Source organism: Lentinula edodes (genome assembly GCF_021015755.1).
Source record: "Lentinula edodes strain Le(Bin) 0899 ss11 chromosome Unknown C8R40scaffold_1, whole genome shotgun sequence".
Lineage (NCBI taxonomy): Eukaryota > Fungi > Basidiomycota > Agaricomycetes > Agaricales > Omphalotaceae > Lentinula > Lentinula edodes.
Genome location: NW_025764307.1, coordinates 601,712 through 618,714, shown reverse-complemented (window position 1 = coordinate 618,714; position 17,003 = coordinate 601,712). Strand labels below are relative to the sequence as shown.

At 46.1% G+C, this 17,003-nt stretch overlaps 6 protein-coding genes across 6 annotated transcripts; 1 reads left to right on the top strand and 5 right to left on the bottom strand.

The window, feature by feature from the left end:
- Window positions 1-84: 84 nt before the first annotated feature.
- C8R40DRAFT_1242407 (uncharacterized protein) lies at window positions 85-4,768 on the bottom strand (the record flags this gene model as incomplete). Its single annotated transcript, XM_046233572.1, has 12 exons — window positions 85-555; window positions 620-1,069; window positions 1,128-1,208; window positions 1,262-1,318; window positions 1,376-1,434; window positions 1,486-1,750; window positions 1,811-1,981; window positions 2,034-2,982; window positions 3,037-3,235; window positions 3,296-4,081; window positions 4,137-4,207; window positions 4,265-4,768. The coding sequence occupies 12 exons, from the start codon at window positions 4,766-4,768 to the stop codon at window positions 266-268; spliced, it is 3,882 nt and encodes a 1,293-aa protein (XP_046092176.1). The 3' UTR covers window positions 85-265.
- Window positions 4,769-5,102: 334 nt separating this feature from the next.
- On the bottom strand, window positions 5,103-5,450 carry C8R40DRAFT_995172 (uncharacterized protein; the record flags this gene model as incomplete). The annotated part of the gene is made up of 1 exon (XM_046236763.1): window positions 5,103-5,450. A coding segment is annotated over one exon (348 nt), but the record flags the coding sequence as incomplete, so codon positions are not given.
- Window positions 5,451-6,833: 1,383 nt separating this feature from the next.
- On the bottom strand, window positions 6,834-9,389 carry C8R40DRAFT_1076427 (uncharacterized protein). Its single transcript, XM_046226931.1, has 2 exons — window positions 7,344-9,389; window positions 6,834-7,276 (listed from the first exon to the last, which is right to left on the bottom strand). The coding sequence occupies exons 1-2, from the start codon at window positions 9,171-9,173 to the stop codon at window positions 7,253-7,255; spliced, it is 1,854 nt and encodes a 617-aa protein (XP_046092174.1). The 5' UTR covers window positions 9,174-9,389; the 3' UTR covers window positions 6,834-7,252.
- A 1,259-nt stretch (window positions 9,390-10,648) lies between these two features.
- Window positions 10,649-11,387, top strand: C8R40DRAFT_1076420 (uncharacterized protein). Its single transcript, XM_046226930.1, has one exon. The coding sequence runs from the start codon at window positions 10,732-10,734 to the stop codon at window positions 11,218-11,220; it is 489 nt and encodes a 162-aa protein (XP_046092173.1). The 5' UTR covers window positions 10,649-10,731; the 3' UTR covers window positions 11,221-11,387.
- C8R40DRAFT_1164495 (uncharacterized protein) lies at window positions 11,367-13,144 on the bottom strand (the record flags this gene model as incomplete). Its single annotated transcript, XM_046230510.1, has 7 exons — window positions 11,367-11,410; window positions 11,483-11,609; window positions 11,664-11,917; window positions 11,963-12,149; window positions 12,216-12,813; window positions 12,870-12,945; window positions 12,994-13,144. The coding sequence occupies 7 exons, from the start codon at window positions 13,142-13,144 to the stop codon at window positions 11,367-11,369; spliced, it is 1,437 nt and encodes a 478-aa protein (XP_046092172.1).
- A 542-nt stretch (window positions 13,145-13,686) lies between these two features.
- C8R40DRAFT_1076415 (SLY1 protein) lies at window positions 13,687-16,534 on the bottom strand. The gene is made up of 8 exons (XM_046226929.1): window positions 16,439-16,534; window positions 16,155-16,390; window positions 15,888-16,101; window positions 15,614-15,836; window positions 15,395-15,556; window positions 14,866-15,335; window positions 14,494-14,805; window positions 13,687-14,435 (listed from the first exon to the last, which is right to left on the bottom strand). The coding sequence occupies exons 1-8, from the start codon at window positions 16,460-16,462 to the stop codon at window positions 14,013-14,015; spliced, it is 2,064 nt and encodes a 687-aa protein (XP_046092171.1). The 5' UTR covers window positions 16,463-16,534; the 3' UTR covers window positions 13,687-14,012.
- Between the last annotated feature and the right edge of the window lie 469 nt (window positions 16,535-17,003).

The following is a 17,003-nucleotide window of genomic DNA, read 5'->3' as shown; positions in this document are numbered from 1 at the left end:
GCTCGGAGGCACCGCGAGTGGCATGCGGCGAAGCTCCAAAAGCCCAGCGCTCCTGCGGGTCATGGGAAAATAATTAAATTGTTAGATTGTTAGTAACGATCATTTTAATTTTTTCACTGGTTTTCCCCTTGGTTTTCCCGTCTCTTGGAAGCTCTCCTGAAACTGGAACCCTCGTACACCACATAAACGGAAACGAAATGCTCAGAAATTCAAAAGGATATATTTATATGGTATAAGATAGTCCACATCGCCGGCACAGCGTTGGTCACGACAGCCTCTGTTCCAATGCAGCCGCTTGGTCCTTTGTTCGAACATCCAACGTGACAACCAAGTCGTGGTATTTCTGCAAGTCAACAGCCTCGGACCGTGCGACTCCTGCGGAGTCATTTGGTAGCCAGATGATTGGAGGAGGAGCTATAAGCTCTGGTGCATACAAAATACCTGCCATCTCTTCTGCGTGGTCAGTGAATGGCAATGGTGGCAAAAGTGGTGGAGCATCAGGGTTTGTTCTCGCTGCTCTTTCTGTTGCTGTAAGATCATCTAAGGTCTCCGTTTCTATTGAGATATAACTCAGTCAGAAATTCTATCAGTTCCACTATAAAAAATTAAAAGCACGTACGCAACGGGACTGGGCTCCTTGTGATAGATGAGGATGGCATCACTGCTAGGGTCAGACTCATCATCTCCAAAACTGAGGCCATGGAGCCACGAATCCGCCCTCCTGGAGCACCAGTTCCGGTACTAGCTTCGTCCACACTTGTACGTTTTGAAGCTCTGGCGGTGCTCCGGAACGTATCAAGAGAATCATTCGTGATAGGCGAGAGAGAGCTTCTTCCCGGAGTACGAGTTTTCCAGATTGCAAAAGTCTCCACGAATAAAATCACCCCACACCCGGTGCCAACCAGAATTCCGCCTTCGATCCAGAATCTCTGACTGAGGAATATGAGTCCCAGAAGAATGGGTTGAAAGGCTAAAAGTGTCGCGAAACGGCGTAGGAGCCACAGTTGAAGTAAGCCACCAGTCTGGGCAAGGGTTCGCGCATATACATATCCGATAAGGAAGCGATGTGCTGTAGTCAATGTCGATATTACTGTCAATGGACGATGAACACGCCGTTGATTACTTACCGATAAGCGTCAAGAATAGCAAAACGACAACGGCAGGTCCGATTAATGGAAATATAAGTGAAAAGGTGGATGCGAATACAACTAGAAGGTTTGTTAGTGGGTCTTGACCTCATTGGAACAGCATTTGATATTACTAGCAAGAATACATGCTCCCATAGCAAACGAAGGATCATACGAGCGAGGATATACAGCTGTTTCGATTATCGTCAGCCAACAAATTAATTTAACAATGCGCGCGAAGGGCATACAACGAAAGCGTTGACGAGGCGTGATTGCATTTTTTTCTGCCCTAATTACGTTCCATAACCTACATGCACGGATTTAGTTCACATCACCGTGTCAGATAGAATGAAATCACCTATGGGGCTGGAGTAGAAGGAGGCCTGGAAAGATGATTGCAATTTGTAAGATTATGGTCATTGCTAAAACAGTCATATAAATGGAGCCGTTAGCGACCGCTCTGGAAGGAGTAATTCCGGTGCTAAACGCTTCCATCGCGAATAATAAACCTCCGACAGCAATTAACAGAAGTCCCACTACCAAAGTAACAAAGACAAATGTCGTTTTGAAGACCAGCAGGCGTCCACCAGAAACAGACGCCGACCCACGTATATTGGCTATCCCTATGTAGAACCGCCGTTTCATAAAACATTGATTAGACCGTCGAAGCCGAGGAGACTCACATCGTACAAAGGCGAGAGCAACCATAGTGAATAATGAAATCGCAAGTGCGGGTATGAATATTGTAATGATTCCGGAGCCTAACTTGTTATCACTCAGGAGTGGTGCTAGGAAGGGCAGGAAATGAGCAACATCTGGAGCTGTGGCCAGGGATAATCCAACAGCAGCAGTTACTAGACAAAGGATTTCAGCAGCGACCCTCGGGGAGATATGGATTCTTCGTACATCCTGTCGCAACGACTATTGCTGCCAGAAAGGTACAAACCCACATCGCAGCAGAATCTAGCATTGTTCTCTCATTCTGCAGCACGTCCCATCGAATATCTTCTTTCGCTCTCCCTTCAATTAGCTCAACTCCTGGAATAAACCTTAGTCCTCTTCCGATCAACAACCATCCCTTGATCCTTGCGCCGTCTGCAATGTCATTGTAACTATCCCTTTGAGCGTTCGAGATCTCAAGATTGATAGCTTTCAGCTTGCTTCGCCATTCTGTGATAGAGCTGTAGATGTTGCCGAGGGCTTCGTAATTGATGCCTTCCATGGGCCGGACGTAAGGTTGAGATGGCTGGAGACGCAAATGGGGCGGGGGTACTGCGTCCGCGGCCGTGTTGCTTTTGTTCCGGAAAGGGAAGGTTTCCCGGCGAACAGAAGGCACCTTTTCTGGCTGAGGTCTTTTGAAAGAGGAAGGACCGGCGGGAGCAGCCCCGTTGTCGACACTGGCGATGTCAGGTGTGGCTTCCGAGAGTTCCATCCATTCCGGTTCCTCTTCCAACGTGCGTAGACCATCTTGATCGTTCTCATTCGACGACTCTAAAGCGTGGTTGGGCCCGTACCTTCGAGGGTCCGGATAAGGAAGAGACGTGGATGAACCGGCCCCCGTCACAGGAACAAATGCACCCCCTTCGTCAAGTCTTACTTGGCTGCCTAAAAGCAGACGGCCATATGCATTTGAATCACGATTCGTCACGGTCTCCTGAAAATGGCTACCACCTGTGCGAGAATTGAGAGATTCCGAGAAACTAGGATCCTTCCCGTACAACGAGTCCGCGAATCGACCGCCGCTCACTCCTGATACACCTTTGAGGCGATAGTATTGGGATGGCGCAACAAAAGAGGTCGGAGCCAATGACGAAGCAGCGAAAGCTGGATTTTTAGAGCGTTTGCCTCGTCTGCGCTGAAATCAAGAAAAAAATTAGCAAAACCACAGAGACACAGGAAATGAAAATACCGATTTGTTCAGTCCTAAAGGCCTTGGTCGGCTAATATAAGGCCTTGAAGAATCTTCGGGCGCAGGAGGCTCCCAATCGGCCAGAGAAGGATCGGGAGTGGTCAGACGGAATGAGTTGATGTATCGCGTTTCAGCAATTTCCAAGTTTTCCAATATTTCGTCGCGTTCCTCAATCAGTAGGGCAATTGCTTGAGTATCGCTGATTGTATATATGATAAGATCAAAGTCAATGGGATCAAACTGAAACCGAAGAACATACCAAATGGAAAAGAGACTCTGAATGTCTACTTCCAAGTTGGCTTTCTCGGAGTCATCGAGAGGTTCTCTTTCTGAATGCCTTGACGTGACACGGGGTTGACTTGCAGATCGAGAGCCATTCCCATTCCCGCCGTTCCCATTCCGATCCAAGGAAGAACTCAACCCGGTTCTGAGAATAAAATCCTTGAAATGTTTCTCACCCCAACCCACAAAACCCGGTGCCTTTCTCGCACTCAACCACGCCATCTCGATTCCTTGACACCTTGTTTCTGTCCAGTGACTTCTATAAGCAACAAGCTTATTGAATTCTCGTATGATCTTCCATAAAGCCGGGAAAAGGGCCAGGATAATAACGAGTACAGTAAGAACAATAATTCTTGCCCGTAGGTTTTGAGGGTCACCTGTAGCTCGTTTTTGAATTGAGACCAGCGTATTGGGAGAGATATTGCTGGCATCAAATGATCTCAACAGTCTGACGAGACTGAGATCCTGCAAAGCAGAATAGGAGCCGCCATAAACGGATGTGGAAGGTTGAGATGCCAAGCAAGGGATGTTAACCAAATATAATGGCAGGGCTCCTACAAGGCCAAGAAACGACCACCCCAACACGATAAGGAAACTAATCCAGATAGCGCGCTGAGCAAGTTGTTCATCGGAAGGAAATAAGCGGGTGTCTCCGGAAGTTGACTGGCCAGCATCAGACACATCCGAAGGCAAAGAGGGTACGAGAGGAACATGGGGAAATAAGAAGGCGAAGAAACCACTTCCGAGAGGTTTTGGGCGAAGACTGAGAGAATATAAGTTAATAACCCAAATTTCGAAAAAAGGAGTGGGACACGCACTTTTGGTGCACAAACCACTCCCGCAAAGCATACACTTGTCGATATCGTGGGCGCAAAATGGCAAAAAGTAGCTGAATAGAAGGTGAGTACATATAGACGGGCAGAAATAGGTCGCAGCTTGTGCTCACCCAGATGATAAGACCGATTGCAGAAGGAAGAATCAAAGCAGCGAGTACTCCATCTGATGATGAGTCGACTCCATTTCCAATGCAGATTGGACTATTGCTGGATAACTGGTTGGCTGGCGTTGACGAGCTTGCTGCGACGGAAGCAGAAGTAGATGGTAAAGAAGCAGTGCTGGTTCTGGAAGAAATAGTGGATGTGGCAGAAAAAATGGGTATCGAGGTTGTGAGGATGGATTGTGAAAAGGATGTAAAAGTCGTAGACTGTTGCGTGACGGTCGAAATGGGAAAAGAATCAGTGATTGTCGTTGCTTTAAACGAGCTTGAACTGCTCTCTGTTGTAGAAGATGGGGCAGATAATTGGGTTGAAGAAGAAGTCGTAGATATATCTTCGTTAGAAGTTATTGTGGAACCTCCGCTCGTAATTGTAGTGAGCCAGTCTTGTTGTTCAGGGGGTATCGTTTGTCGTCGTTGTCGTACGGCCAAAGCCAGAAATTCATGGTCGGTCATGAGTAAATACACGCGTCAACCTCGTCAACGTTCGCCCCGCGTTCACAGAGAGCACTTCGTCGCGTCCAAAATTCTAACTGTTTACAAGTTTACAAGATGATATTCATCTGTGTCCTAAAAGGACTAAGGCTACATGTAACCCCGATGAACCAGACTTTAAGTAGGAGTGCCCATAATATGTAATAAACGTATCATAAGATATCAAGTAAAATGCCAGGCTTTGCTGGTTTTGTGCGAAGGAAATTTACTACTGGGCGTCGTCGATGGTTCATTGAGGTTTATGGTTCGAGGTAAGTCTCTTGGCCATTTCCCGTTGATAATCCCCAAAAATACGTCCCGCTAGCCGTATAATGTGCGTGTGCCAGTCTGCTGCCAGATGGTGAAGTAGTTGTTCTCTTGCAATAGGTGTCATTGTTGGTGAATACGGCAGTAATGAATCGAGCTTCGGTATGTGACCTAGATAGTAAAAGGAGTACTGTAGAGGCCATATATCTTTATCATTAATAAAAAGTGACTTAGCTGTTTTGAGGAGACTTGTTTGGGATGTCTCCTCGAAGCCCTTTTCTGTTAATTTTCTTCGCGTACGATTTTCAATCTCTTTACTCGTCTCGACCCTCCATTCTGTGTATCTCTTGCATTCAACAAACAAGTGATGCGGATCCTCGAGTGCCCTACATCCAAATCTGCAGTATGGCTCGTCGATTTTTCCCCTTGAAAACAGTGTATCTGCTACAGCCAGCTGACCCGAACGAGCCATGACTTGACCTTTGCTTCTTTGTGCTGCTTGTTGAGTTATTGCTTTTGCTTTCATTTTGAATAGTGTTTTTCCTATCTTCGATCGTTCTTGTTTAGCATACTTGAGTAGGTTGATCCTTTGTTGCTGACTTTTCCTTCGGAACTTCTCGTATGTGATTCTTGATTTTGCTGAGACTAAATAGTATAGATCTGGGTTCTGAATTATTCTTATAGCCCCACCAATTGACCGCAGGTATCCTATTTGACTTTGAATTTCTGGATTGGTTATGCGGTTACCTCTTGCTGTAGATCGATATTGAGGGACACGTCCATAGCTAGTTTCTGCACTTGATAAGAGAATTTTGCTTGTTTCGTTGTATAGTTGCATGAATGATTCATCATCTTTTACTAGAATGTCTTGTAAGTGCTTTGCCCGTGCCATTTCGTCGAATAAGTTTTGAAATTCTTGATGCCTGTATTTTTCTTGAACTGTTGGATATTTGATACGCGGCTTGTTCATTGCTATGCAATGGGGGAGAAAAAATGAATTTGCATTTCCCGTTGATGTGATGATCATTCTTGCAGTTATTGCGCGATGGTCCGTAAAGGGAATGAAACTATCTTTTCCTTCATGTATTGATATCTGACCATCTACCATACTACCTGCTTTAACCACGACACGGTCGATAATACTGCCACCGGATAGTTCGTTTGATCTTGATCGACTTGTCCAATGTTGCATCCTATTTCGCTCTGGTTGCAGTGACCAAAGGTCTTGACCGTTCACGTCATTGAGGAATTTGATGAATTGTGTGCGTGCGTCTCCTCCACCCATTGAACGTTCCTCCGCGTTGACAGTGGCATTAGTGTCGCCAGCTAATGACCATGACGTTTGAGTTTGACATATGATTTGAGTTAATTTGGGCCAAAATTGCTGGGTCTCGATATTACCTGGGTCCCATGGAGCGTATACCCCAAATATTCGGTGAATGAATGCTTGCCCATTTGATGTTTGCACTGCAATATCGACTGCAACTACTCGTCCTCGAAGGGTAGCGTCGCTAATTTGAAGACGATTAATTACTTGAATGTCTTTTCGGATACCAAGTACAGTTCCCCATTTGTATAATTGAGAGTTCTTGCAGTTGACCGCGCATTCTTCAAATATCTCGTATTCATTGCTTGGGAGATCGTTGATGACAGATGCTTTTGTTTTGCTCTCATTGAGAATGAACGCATGTGGTTTCATTGAACGTATTGCTGTGTTGATGTGGTGAATCTTGACTGCGCTTCCGAGACCATTGGCATTGAGGGAATAGAGAGAAAAAGTGGAAGACGGAACGGCAGCTTGCGCAATGCCAACGAGGTACAACAAGAAGATGATTATCATTGGATAGCTGAAAGCGTTTGTGCAAGAATGGATAGGAAGAGGAATGGGATTATGCGATGTAATTTTTGTTAGGGTAACTTTTGGAAAATGGATTGAACGTTTTTGTGTAACGGCAATATTGCGGGACGTATGAGGAGCAAAATGATATGGGTATTTACTGACGACAGAATCGAGTTGAGAGCAGGATGACTGAGGGAGTTTGATAGTGCAATAACGTATGAAAGTTGGTATGGTAAGTGATGGGAGATTTGATATTATGTGTATTTTAGGAATTGTGTCGCTCGAAGTCCGTTTCAACATTCTATTCTGAAATCCTTTTGTCCCGTCAGGACCGCGAGTAAACCGAGTTGCAAGATGCTTCACTGGCTCTCTGGGACTGTCTCCTAATGTTGACGGATATGACAAGAAGGGAGAATGAGAAGAGAGAGATGAAACAGTGTAATGTCTTACCTCCTCGCCATTGGTCCCGGATTTTGATAGCGCTCTTGATATTGACTTGCGGGAGGGAGACACAGTAACCCCATCGATTAATTCGGATGTCCTTCGCCTAGTTCGCCGTGTTTCCGTTTGAGCCGGCGGAGAAAGTTGCCTAATGCGATTGACAGATGAGGAGGATGCATGATTTTGTGGTGATGATGGAGGATTAGAGGCCGGAACGTGAGGGGAAGGAGGGGGAGGAGGAATCTGGGAAGCCAAGGAGGGTGAGGCCATACCGAGAGTTTTCAATTCGGACTCAGCGAGCTTATCGAGGAGGGTTTGAATGCGCTCGATTTGGCGATCACATTCTATCTCCTTGACTTGTGACTCCATACCTATCAGCTTCCTTGTTTGTAGCATCGTCAGTTGGTTCGTCAGCGAGTTTCGTTGAGTTGCGATGTTCAGCTGTTGCTGAACGGCCTGGAGATTGCACTGTAATGCACCGAAGTTCTGTTGAACCATGTCGACCATGCCAACTACCTTCACTAGCTGCTGCTCGCCGCTGTCTACCCTTTTTTCAAGAGCAGCAAAGTTAGTATCCCGCTCGCGATCGCGCTTGTCCCTCTCATCTAGACGTCTGGTGATCTCCAGGACGGATGCAATTACCTGTTTCGCTCCTTGGTTGACGACATCCTTTGTGTCTCTTCTAACTATCGCAGGTGGATTGGAGTTATATGTATAGAGCAACTGTGGAGCGGAGAGATATTTGTAATTCGAGGTGACGTCCTTCGTGAAGAGTGGTGCTTTTGAGAGGACCTTCTGCGTGGCTGTCCATGACGTGCATGAAAATACGTAGAGATCGTCTTGCCTTAAAGGGCCTGGAGCCATACGCTCTTCGACAACTGATTCACCGTCAATCGCGCAGTTTGCATGTATCCAGGTGCGAAGAAATTCGGCAGGTGGTGGTTCGTACTGAGCACATCCGGCAATGACTAACTCGTAGGGGTGATGAACCGGGTTGTGACGGACAGGGAAAACAGGGATGGGAATGGATGAGATTGTGGGGATCGGTAGAGAGCCGTGTTCAGAGATGGATTTGTAGACGTTCGGCACCGACGTTTCAATGATGATGTTATTCCCAGCGGGAAATACGTTGTAGAACATGATGTTTTCCCTTCGCAGTACATCGATGATGTAGGGAACCAGGAGCTTCGCCTCTTTGTTCTCCGCTGGTTGGTCTCGAGTCGGGTTCAAGCGATTTTGTTCATCCTCGTATAGCTGGCTGACGTTGTGGAGACGGAGCCACATTCTTTTATCCTGACCATCCTTCGATGGTGCCCATTCAACCTGTAAGCCGCGATGTGCGCCATAGGTTCGAATTCCCTCCATCCATTTCTCTAGTAGATCAGCCCGAGGTTCACGATCGTTGGCCAGCGATCTATGAAGGGAGATATAACAGGTCGCGGGATGAGGCTGGGTGGCTCGAAAGGGAGAGATTTCGATTGGGATGCACTTGAGTTCAGGATTAGAGGCTGCTAGCAAGGTGGTGATGTTCCTCATGATAGCGACAGGATCATGAACTGCGTCGTCCTCGAGGTAAGCATTGCGGACGATCAATTTGACGCCGTCAGGACGGACAGCACCAGTAAGCGATCGGTTAGCGCAAGGAGACATGAGGAGTTGCTGCATGGAGGAGTTTGCTTTTCGAGGAGTGAAAGGGGGAGGTGTCAAAGTCGGAGCATTTTGGTGAGGAGAACGAGAGCGATGATGAGTAGGAGGTGTAACTGGGGGGTCGATAGTATTTTCGACGCGTAAGGGAGGAGTTCGACGGCCGTCGGCGTTATTTTCGGAATCTATATCCATGGTTCAAAAATTCCCAGATAGGAAATTTTTAATTTTGATGTCGTTTTCAGCAATTCAGCTTTCGACTTTTGTATGTAGCGGTTTCAGATGACGAAGACTACGTATAAAGAATAGTAAAAGGTTTTTAAAGCACGAGAGTCAGAGGATATCTGAAAATATCGAGGTTCGGGGGCTGGGGTGATGGTGGTTGTTGTTGTTGTTGTTGTTGTTGTTTGCTATCCCCAAAAGGAAATTCAACATTGAAAGTCAATATAAACTGTGGCGTACACCCACTGTGATCTTCAACGCAATTTAACTTTGAAAGTATATGGGATGCAGTTGCAGACAATTGCAGGTGCGGGGCTTGAAGGAACAGCGGAAAAGAGTGTATACATGTGTAATTCATTGATATATATGATAACTATGACCAAGGAAACGAGGAACAGATATGATGCTCCCATGGCTCGTCATGTAAATTGGTGGTTACTAAGTAAGTGATGATAAGGTGCCTTGTAAAATATAAGAACATCACGGACAGCGAGCATGTACCCAGACCATAGTTCTCCCAGGACAACCCCAGGGCCCACCAATGTCCCCGTCAGGAGGTGATCTAAATGGATGAATCGAAAAAAATCCGGGAAAAACTGAACCAGTTGAATTGTGCTCACCATGGGAGTTACGAAAAAGAAGTGCGTATCCGAATAGTACCACCTTGTTCGACGGTCATTTTAGAGTGACCAGATACCCAGGGAGGGGCCAAGCCATTCGAAAGTGACTCGGAACCATCTTCATTTTCCGTACATTGTTTTCCATCAAGCTGGCGGTCGCTCTGCACCTCCAAGCACTTGTGCATTTCAGGCTCTTGAACTTTACTCGGTATGCAACCCATGGCTGAACTGAAAAGATTTGACAATGAGCAAGATGCATGGTACAGGATGAATGCTAATGTATCTTATACCTGGTGCTGTTGGCAGTGGATGTACAGGATATGGTTGGATTTAGTGGTTTTTGAGCATCGGCATCCGCTACAGATAAGTAGCATCAGAGTAGCATTCAACTCTAGTGAGTCGTGACCTGCAGGGCCAACTTAGACCGTCAGACGTTGCGATAGCGAATGATCGGTTCCTGCAAGAAGTTTCGTTCAGTCATGATACGACCACCAACCTATTTGCATATATGCATTGCTATAGACAGCAAGAACTCAGAGGTTCAAACGTTCACCCACAATAACTGTATCGCAAGACTGCATGGACCGGAACCCCTCGCTAGTAGGGCGAGCCTAACGAAGTTTCATCTCCTATACTTACTTGAGCTTGGGCCAACTTGAAGCTATCGCAAGACGTCCCGACGGGGAAGCACCTGGAAGCACCGAAGGCAATTGGCCAGTAATAAGTATGTTAATCACAAGGTCCTAAGTAGAAGCCTAGACCAGAAGATTATGGAAAGGGCCAACGATTAATTTTAATTTTGCGGTAGAACATGGAAAGAAAGAAACACTGGGAACCCCGGGAAAATCCGAGAAAACCATGAGACTGACGAAAGATGTCGTGTGAAAATATAGTTTACCAAACCAGACACCATGTCGACGAGATCGATACCCTTCTTCCCTTACACTGTTTTCTTCCTATATATCGAGCCCATTTCAGCCCTTGCTGGAGCTTATTTTGCTGCGCTCAAACCCCAGAACTACTTGGACGATCTCATTCTATCTGATGGCTCGATCGTCAAGCCCACTACACCGGTGGTGACTACTCAGATGAACATGGTTCTGCTTCAGCTTGCGAATCTATACCTGCTCTTTGCTCTGAATGAGCATCTGGTTCTTTCCTCTACGACTTCAATCAAGACCTGGAAAAGAATGTTGTTTTGTCTGCTTGTAGCAGACTGTGGTCACTTGTTATCCATGGCGCCTCTGGGTATGGACGTGTTTTGGAAAGTCTGGGAGTGGAATGCGTTGGTCTGGGGTAGTGTGGGCTTTGTCTATCTGGGTGCCTCCATGCGAATATCGTTCTTATGTGGTCTGGGCTTAAGCTCTCCAGATGTCAGTGCAACAAACAAAAACAAGTGATCTATTTTTCGTATGTCTACTTACCTTCTTAGTGGAATCACTGAATATGAACATTCGAGTATCATAGATTATATACGGGTTGTATGTACGTTATATGCAAGAAATTTTGAGTCTCTTCAGGTTTGTAAATTTCCAGAGTTACAGTTTCAAATATTTGCAAGCATTTCATGAACTTTGTGGACTTCGTACTCTAGAAGAAGGTCAGCCATCAATCGAAAGTGGGACAAATAAACTAAACTTGTTAAACTAGACCAATTCGTACCAAACTGATCCATGGCTAATAATCCGCTCTGCATAGCTGTGACAATGGTGTTCCTCTTGTTGTCCGGAATATTAGGTATTCTCTGCAGTATGCTAATGAGAGACCTGTTCGCAAGAGTCCACAACATCTGTGATCAGACGATATCAGGTAGGTCCTGCGCGTAGCCTGTTATCTGATTTACCGTGAACAGAGGATTGATATACTTGTTACGAGGCTCTAGCTTCCGAATTATCTCCAAAATTGCAAGCGAGCTATACACGACCTTTTCCAAATTCTCGGCGTTGCTGGATCTTAGACAAATGAGGCTTATGAATGCAGCATGGGCTGTACCACGGGCCAGCAACAGTGGGAAGCCTGAAGAGTCCCTATCGTGCAAAGTATTCAAAAGGACCAACAACTCCTCTATTCGATCCCGAGTGGCTTCAAGGAGTGCACCTATGTTTGCGGCTATGAAATCAGTGTATTAGTGAACTCCTCCACTTGAAGTGGTTCGATGTAAATCCTTGCCTGTTGAAGCTTCTTTGAGCAAATGGGCTTGCTTCCACAACAACGAAGCCTTAGCTGCCAATTCCAAAGGTGAAGATTGAGGTGAGTTATCTCTATTTGCTCCATCAAGAAAACTTTGGACGGTAAGATTTGATCGAGGGGCGTTCGGGGTCAGTTGGCCCTGCGGGTCCAGGGAACGTTGGATGAGCAATTGCTCGATGTAATTTCTTCATATAGGTACACTTACTCGCAGGTAGTTTTCAACGCGCAACGGCCACGGAGTTTCAGTCTCAGCAATGATCAGATCGTTGTAAGAGTTGACCTCGAAAGCCGCGGCCCAGCCTTGATCCAAAGAGAGAGTTACCCACCAAGCCATAATTCGTTCCCCAACTTCGACGGGTCCATTAGCTTTTGGAAATAGATCATTATGGTTGTCAATCGTCATCATGACATCCGGCGAACGAATCTTGTTCAAACCACTTCCAACGCAAAGTGACATGGCAGTAGAAACGTGGTATCGGCCTTCGAGCAGTCTACCAGCTGAGAAGAAGTAATTGGCGAGCAGGACTTCAGCTTGGATGGTATGCAGAACTTTCTGGGGATGATTGCCAGCGAGACCAGGCAAACCAGTACTTTGCAGAGCCTGTGCAAGATATTCTGGAGACCGGGCTTGCCAAGCTGGATTGTCTGAGAAAAGACAACCGAATAAATACACAGTGGCCAGGAGCGAGTTAAGAGGACGTCTGGGATCTCCCATCGGATAAGGGAGAAGAGTTGAAGCTCGAAAATTATCAGCGGAAAGAAAAAAACCAAAGCTAGCTGCATGTTCAAAGAATTTATCCAAACTATAAAAAGTTTTTTAGATTGCGGAATAACAAGACCGTAGAATTTAGGAACATACAGGGTCGAAATTATTTCTTTCGGAGGTTGCGCAGGGGATGTCGAGGCGACCGCGTTCGTCGCACCGGGAGAAGGACCTGTCAAAGGATAAGTTCGAACTACCATCATCCTCAGATATTGCGTACCTGCGAGCGCAGAATGATCTCCACTTGGCAAGCCCATGGTTTCAGAATAGGGCTGGCGTAGAACGACTGTCTCTCCCATGGGGCCACCAGGGTTTTCCAGCTCGTAGATACGTGCTTTGAGGCGGGCTATGCTGTTCTCCAATGCTTCCATACGTGATTGGCCTTGACGATCAGTATATTCACAATCCTCTGGTCTCTGTCCTCTACGACATTGACCGCAAATGGGTCGTGCGCCATCGCATCTCTATAGGAAGGGTAAGGACGATATCACACTCGTGTTAGAAAATACTTTAAAACCATTTTTCTTCTTCTGCAATAAATGCACGCCTGACCTTTTCGAAGTGAAGTCGGTCCATTAGACACATTGGATTGCATGAGAGACAATATTTGTTGACAAGCACATACTCGAAGACAGACGAGACCTTTATATATGAGGTGTTCCCATTCAAAAAGGCCGTCGCCAAATCAAGTCGTTGAGATCCTTGCTGCTGACATGGTGTACAAGACGGTGATATCATCGCGTATGAGAGGGTGTATACCGATTTTGAAGCGGATACAGGGGAAACTGTCGAAAGCGCTCTGACACTAAACGGGGATAACTATATACGCTTCGGTCTTGCCTTTGTCATTCAACGAGTAGTTGGCGAGAAATTGATTTCCTTTTCCAGTGAGGTGTATTGAACAAAATCATGCTTTGCTTGTTCGACTACGACAGTCATTAGTGAATATTCGTAATGCTGAATACACACAACGTCTGGAGTACCTAAGGACAATGTTGTCATCTACTAAAGCGCATGACGTTGAGAAAGTTTTGAACCAAAAACGCCTGCAGCTCCAATACTAAACACAACGGAAGGGACTGTAAACCCAATTCCAGTTTGGTTGTCGCAAGATCATGAATAGAGAAATTTCAGCAGCTTCAATATCGGGGAACAACGGGGGTGACTTCAAATGACTCATGACCGACCAGAAACATTATTGGTGTCATATAAAATCCATCCAAAAAAGTCTTTGCAAATTCAAGCACTGCTATCTTTCCCTAAACCATGCAAAATTGAAATGAAACCTCCCGGATCCACAATCTCCGTACCGCCATAAGTAACCTTTCTACCAGTCTTCGACGCCCATTCCTCGAGATTTCCATATTCGACATACCCGGCCCCACCTACAACAAAGACGACACTTTCCGCGAAAGCCATCCGACGGCCTTTGCTCACCCCGCTGCTCCCAGGTCCACCCATTCCAGCATTGACGTGCTTGGGCGCTCGAGGATCCAAAAACAAATACTCGTCCGTTTCTTGTAGTGATTGATTGGAGGCTGAAGAAGAATCCATGAGAGCCTCTGTCAATTTGGTGACCGGAAGTAGTTTATTGGCGGGGAGAAAGTTTTTGACACCTGAAATGAGGTTCTCAAGACCACCCTCCTTCAATCGATCGGTCAACTGGGATAGAGATCTCTCGTCTGAAGGTAGTCTAATGTGCAACATCTAGTATACTCACCTTGTTCCCGAAAACGCTGAATCCTGTAAACAACTGGGCTCCTTGTCCAACAGCTCCAGCCACAGGCGTAGAAGTTCCTCCCAATGTATTCGACACAGCCATTTTCGAGATTTCCCTTGTCCTTCGAACGTAGTCAAATGCAGCAACTTCGGCTCCTGCTGATTTGAGCTCCTTCTCTAGTTCAGCTACATCGTCCTTGCTAATGTCAGGGGAAGACAGATAAAAGACCAATACTAGTCGAAGCTTATCCAAGGGAGTGAAGTTGCCATCTGTACGAGAACTCCTCAAAATCTCGAGTATTGTCTGAGTGGTCTTGAAAGAAACAAAATTATCACTACAATGTGTATATCCCACAAATAGAGAGTTGCATACCTGTTTACCGATAGCCTCCTCAGTACTGAAAAGCTCATCTAAACCTCGCTTTTTGATTTGTTCCAGTAATGCTGTAGCGATGTTCATATGTGTATCTAGAGTCGCCTTTCTCGCAGTCAGCTCAGGCAATTGTGTGATGGCAGTCTTGAGATGGGCAGCATTGGTAGAAAGATCGAGTTGGGCAATATCATTAACATCGCTGACTCCTGTACTTCGCGTAATTTCAGCTGCATCTTGCTTGTACTTAGTGAGTTCGGTATCGATATCTTCTGCGACCGAAGGGAACGGATTGGCTGCGTTCCGAGCCCAGAAAAAATCTTTCGCATCAAGGTCATAGGTGCGTTTCTGGGGCTCTGTGACCACCACACGGTTGAGCTTGATCTCGAGACAGTCAGACACCAGTGCTTGATAGGTCCACCCATGAGAGATAGTCGAGACCAGATCAACATTTCGGTCCAGTATAAGCAGTACTGAAATGACAATGAATAAATAAGTCTGATACTATCTTGTCCGGTTTCATGAGACTCACAAGGCCGTTGTAAATTTGAAAGACCCGTTGCATCTTGAGAAAATAGAGAGGAAGAATGTGATCGAGAGGCAGTAATAAGGGCATCTCGGATTTTGGTTTCCAATTTTTTAGCAACCATCTCTGCGGCATTTCCTCGTGGTGCGCGGATGAATGGGACATGTCCTGATTCAAGAATGTATAAGTAACTACGAGTAGAGACAAACATAACGTTGACCATACCAAGCGTCGCAATAACGCTAAAGAGACCGTTCGCCACTCGTTCTATTTCTGCTTCGATTTGTTGCTCGGTTGAGACGGGAGAATTGAGGATTGTGTAGGTCGAGGAAGGAATGGTTGAACTGCCTGCCGCAGCAGGTGTAGCAGGGGATGCTTGTGGTAAAGGAGGCAGTAGGGAGAAGAGCGATGAAGATGGCGCAATGAAGGAGAGATACTGATCTATTAGCTGGAAAGAATTGTGTAAGATATTTGAAACTCTCGAACAATCAGGACTCACTTCTTGAACCAATTCCCCTGTACCATCACGCGCCACCGAGGCTGCGAGCTCTTCTAACAAGGCCCGTGGCAGAGGCTCAACAAAGTTGAGGTGGAAAGATTCGTATAAACACTTGTCGAGATCCTCCGCAATTCGTTGAATGTTCGCAGCAGTTGGCGAAACAAAGTAAACAGCCGGGACGTCAGGCAATGGAGGTCGCGTAGAGTGTAATTGCCTTGGAGACTAATGAGCACGACACATCGGTGAAAGGGGGCTTGCTGAACCTACACGTGTAGTGTTACACCAACGTCACGTAGATCTTGAACACGTAGCACAGTCGCGAGGACATCCTTCGTCTGCTGATCGAGGACAAGAATTTTGAAAACCGGTGGACCCGCTACAATTGGTGTCTTTGCGCCTTTCGACGATTGGGAGGATGAGGAAGTTACTGGCTCAGTGTTTAGATTCAGAAGAGAGAGCAAGGCTGCAGTTTGGGCTTGCTGCAGTGTTGAAGGCGCCGCTGCCTGGGAGAGGATCAAAAAGTATTCGACGTTTCAATTAATAAAGCTTACTTGTTTCAGCGTCGAGGTCGACATACTCGACGACTAAAAGGAACAATACAGAACCCTGTATACTTCCAAGTGAAGTGCGCGTGAGTTAGTGAAGCTTTAGGCGCCGAGTAGCTTGAGATTGCACAAAAGTAAGCGCCTAACCAACATTATCTACGAGCTTGAGGCTTAATAAATTCAATTCAAACGTAGCATGATTTATTGACTATGTACTAGAATCGGATGAGGTTGCTGATATCGGATGACTGCGACCAAGGTGCGTTGGCATACGTTGTTTACCTGTAAGTAACAATTTGCGAGGGCGGGACGAGAAAAAGAATATAGGCTTGAACTTGAAGATCACCGAGGTTCGGAACACACGAAGCAAGAAAGGGTATGAGAAACGGACCTGCATAGCGTTCAAGCCTTTGTGATGTCCGGGGGGAATTACAAATCTCCAGCAAGAATTAGAAGATATGTAATGGAAGGAACAGTTCTACCGTACCAACACTCATAACAATCCAGCGCTAACTTGAATTTATGATTTGTTACGAGGGCGAGCGTGCTTCGAGTGGACATTTAGAAAAGC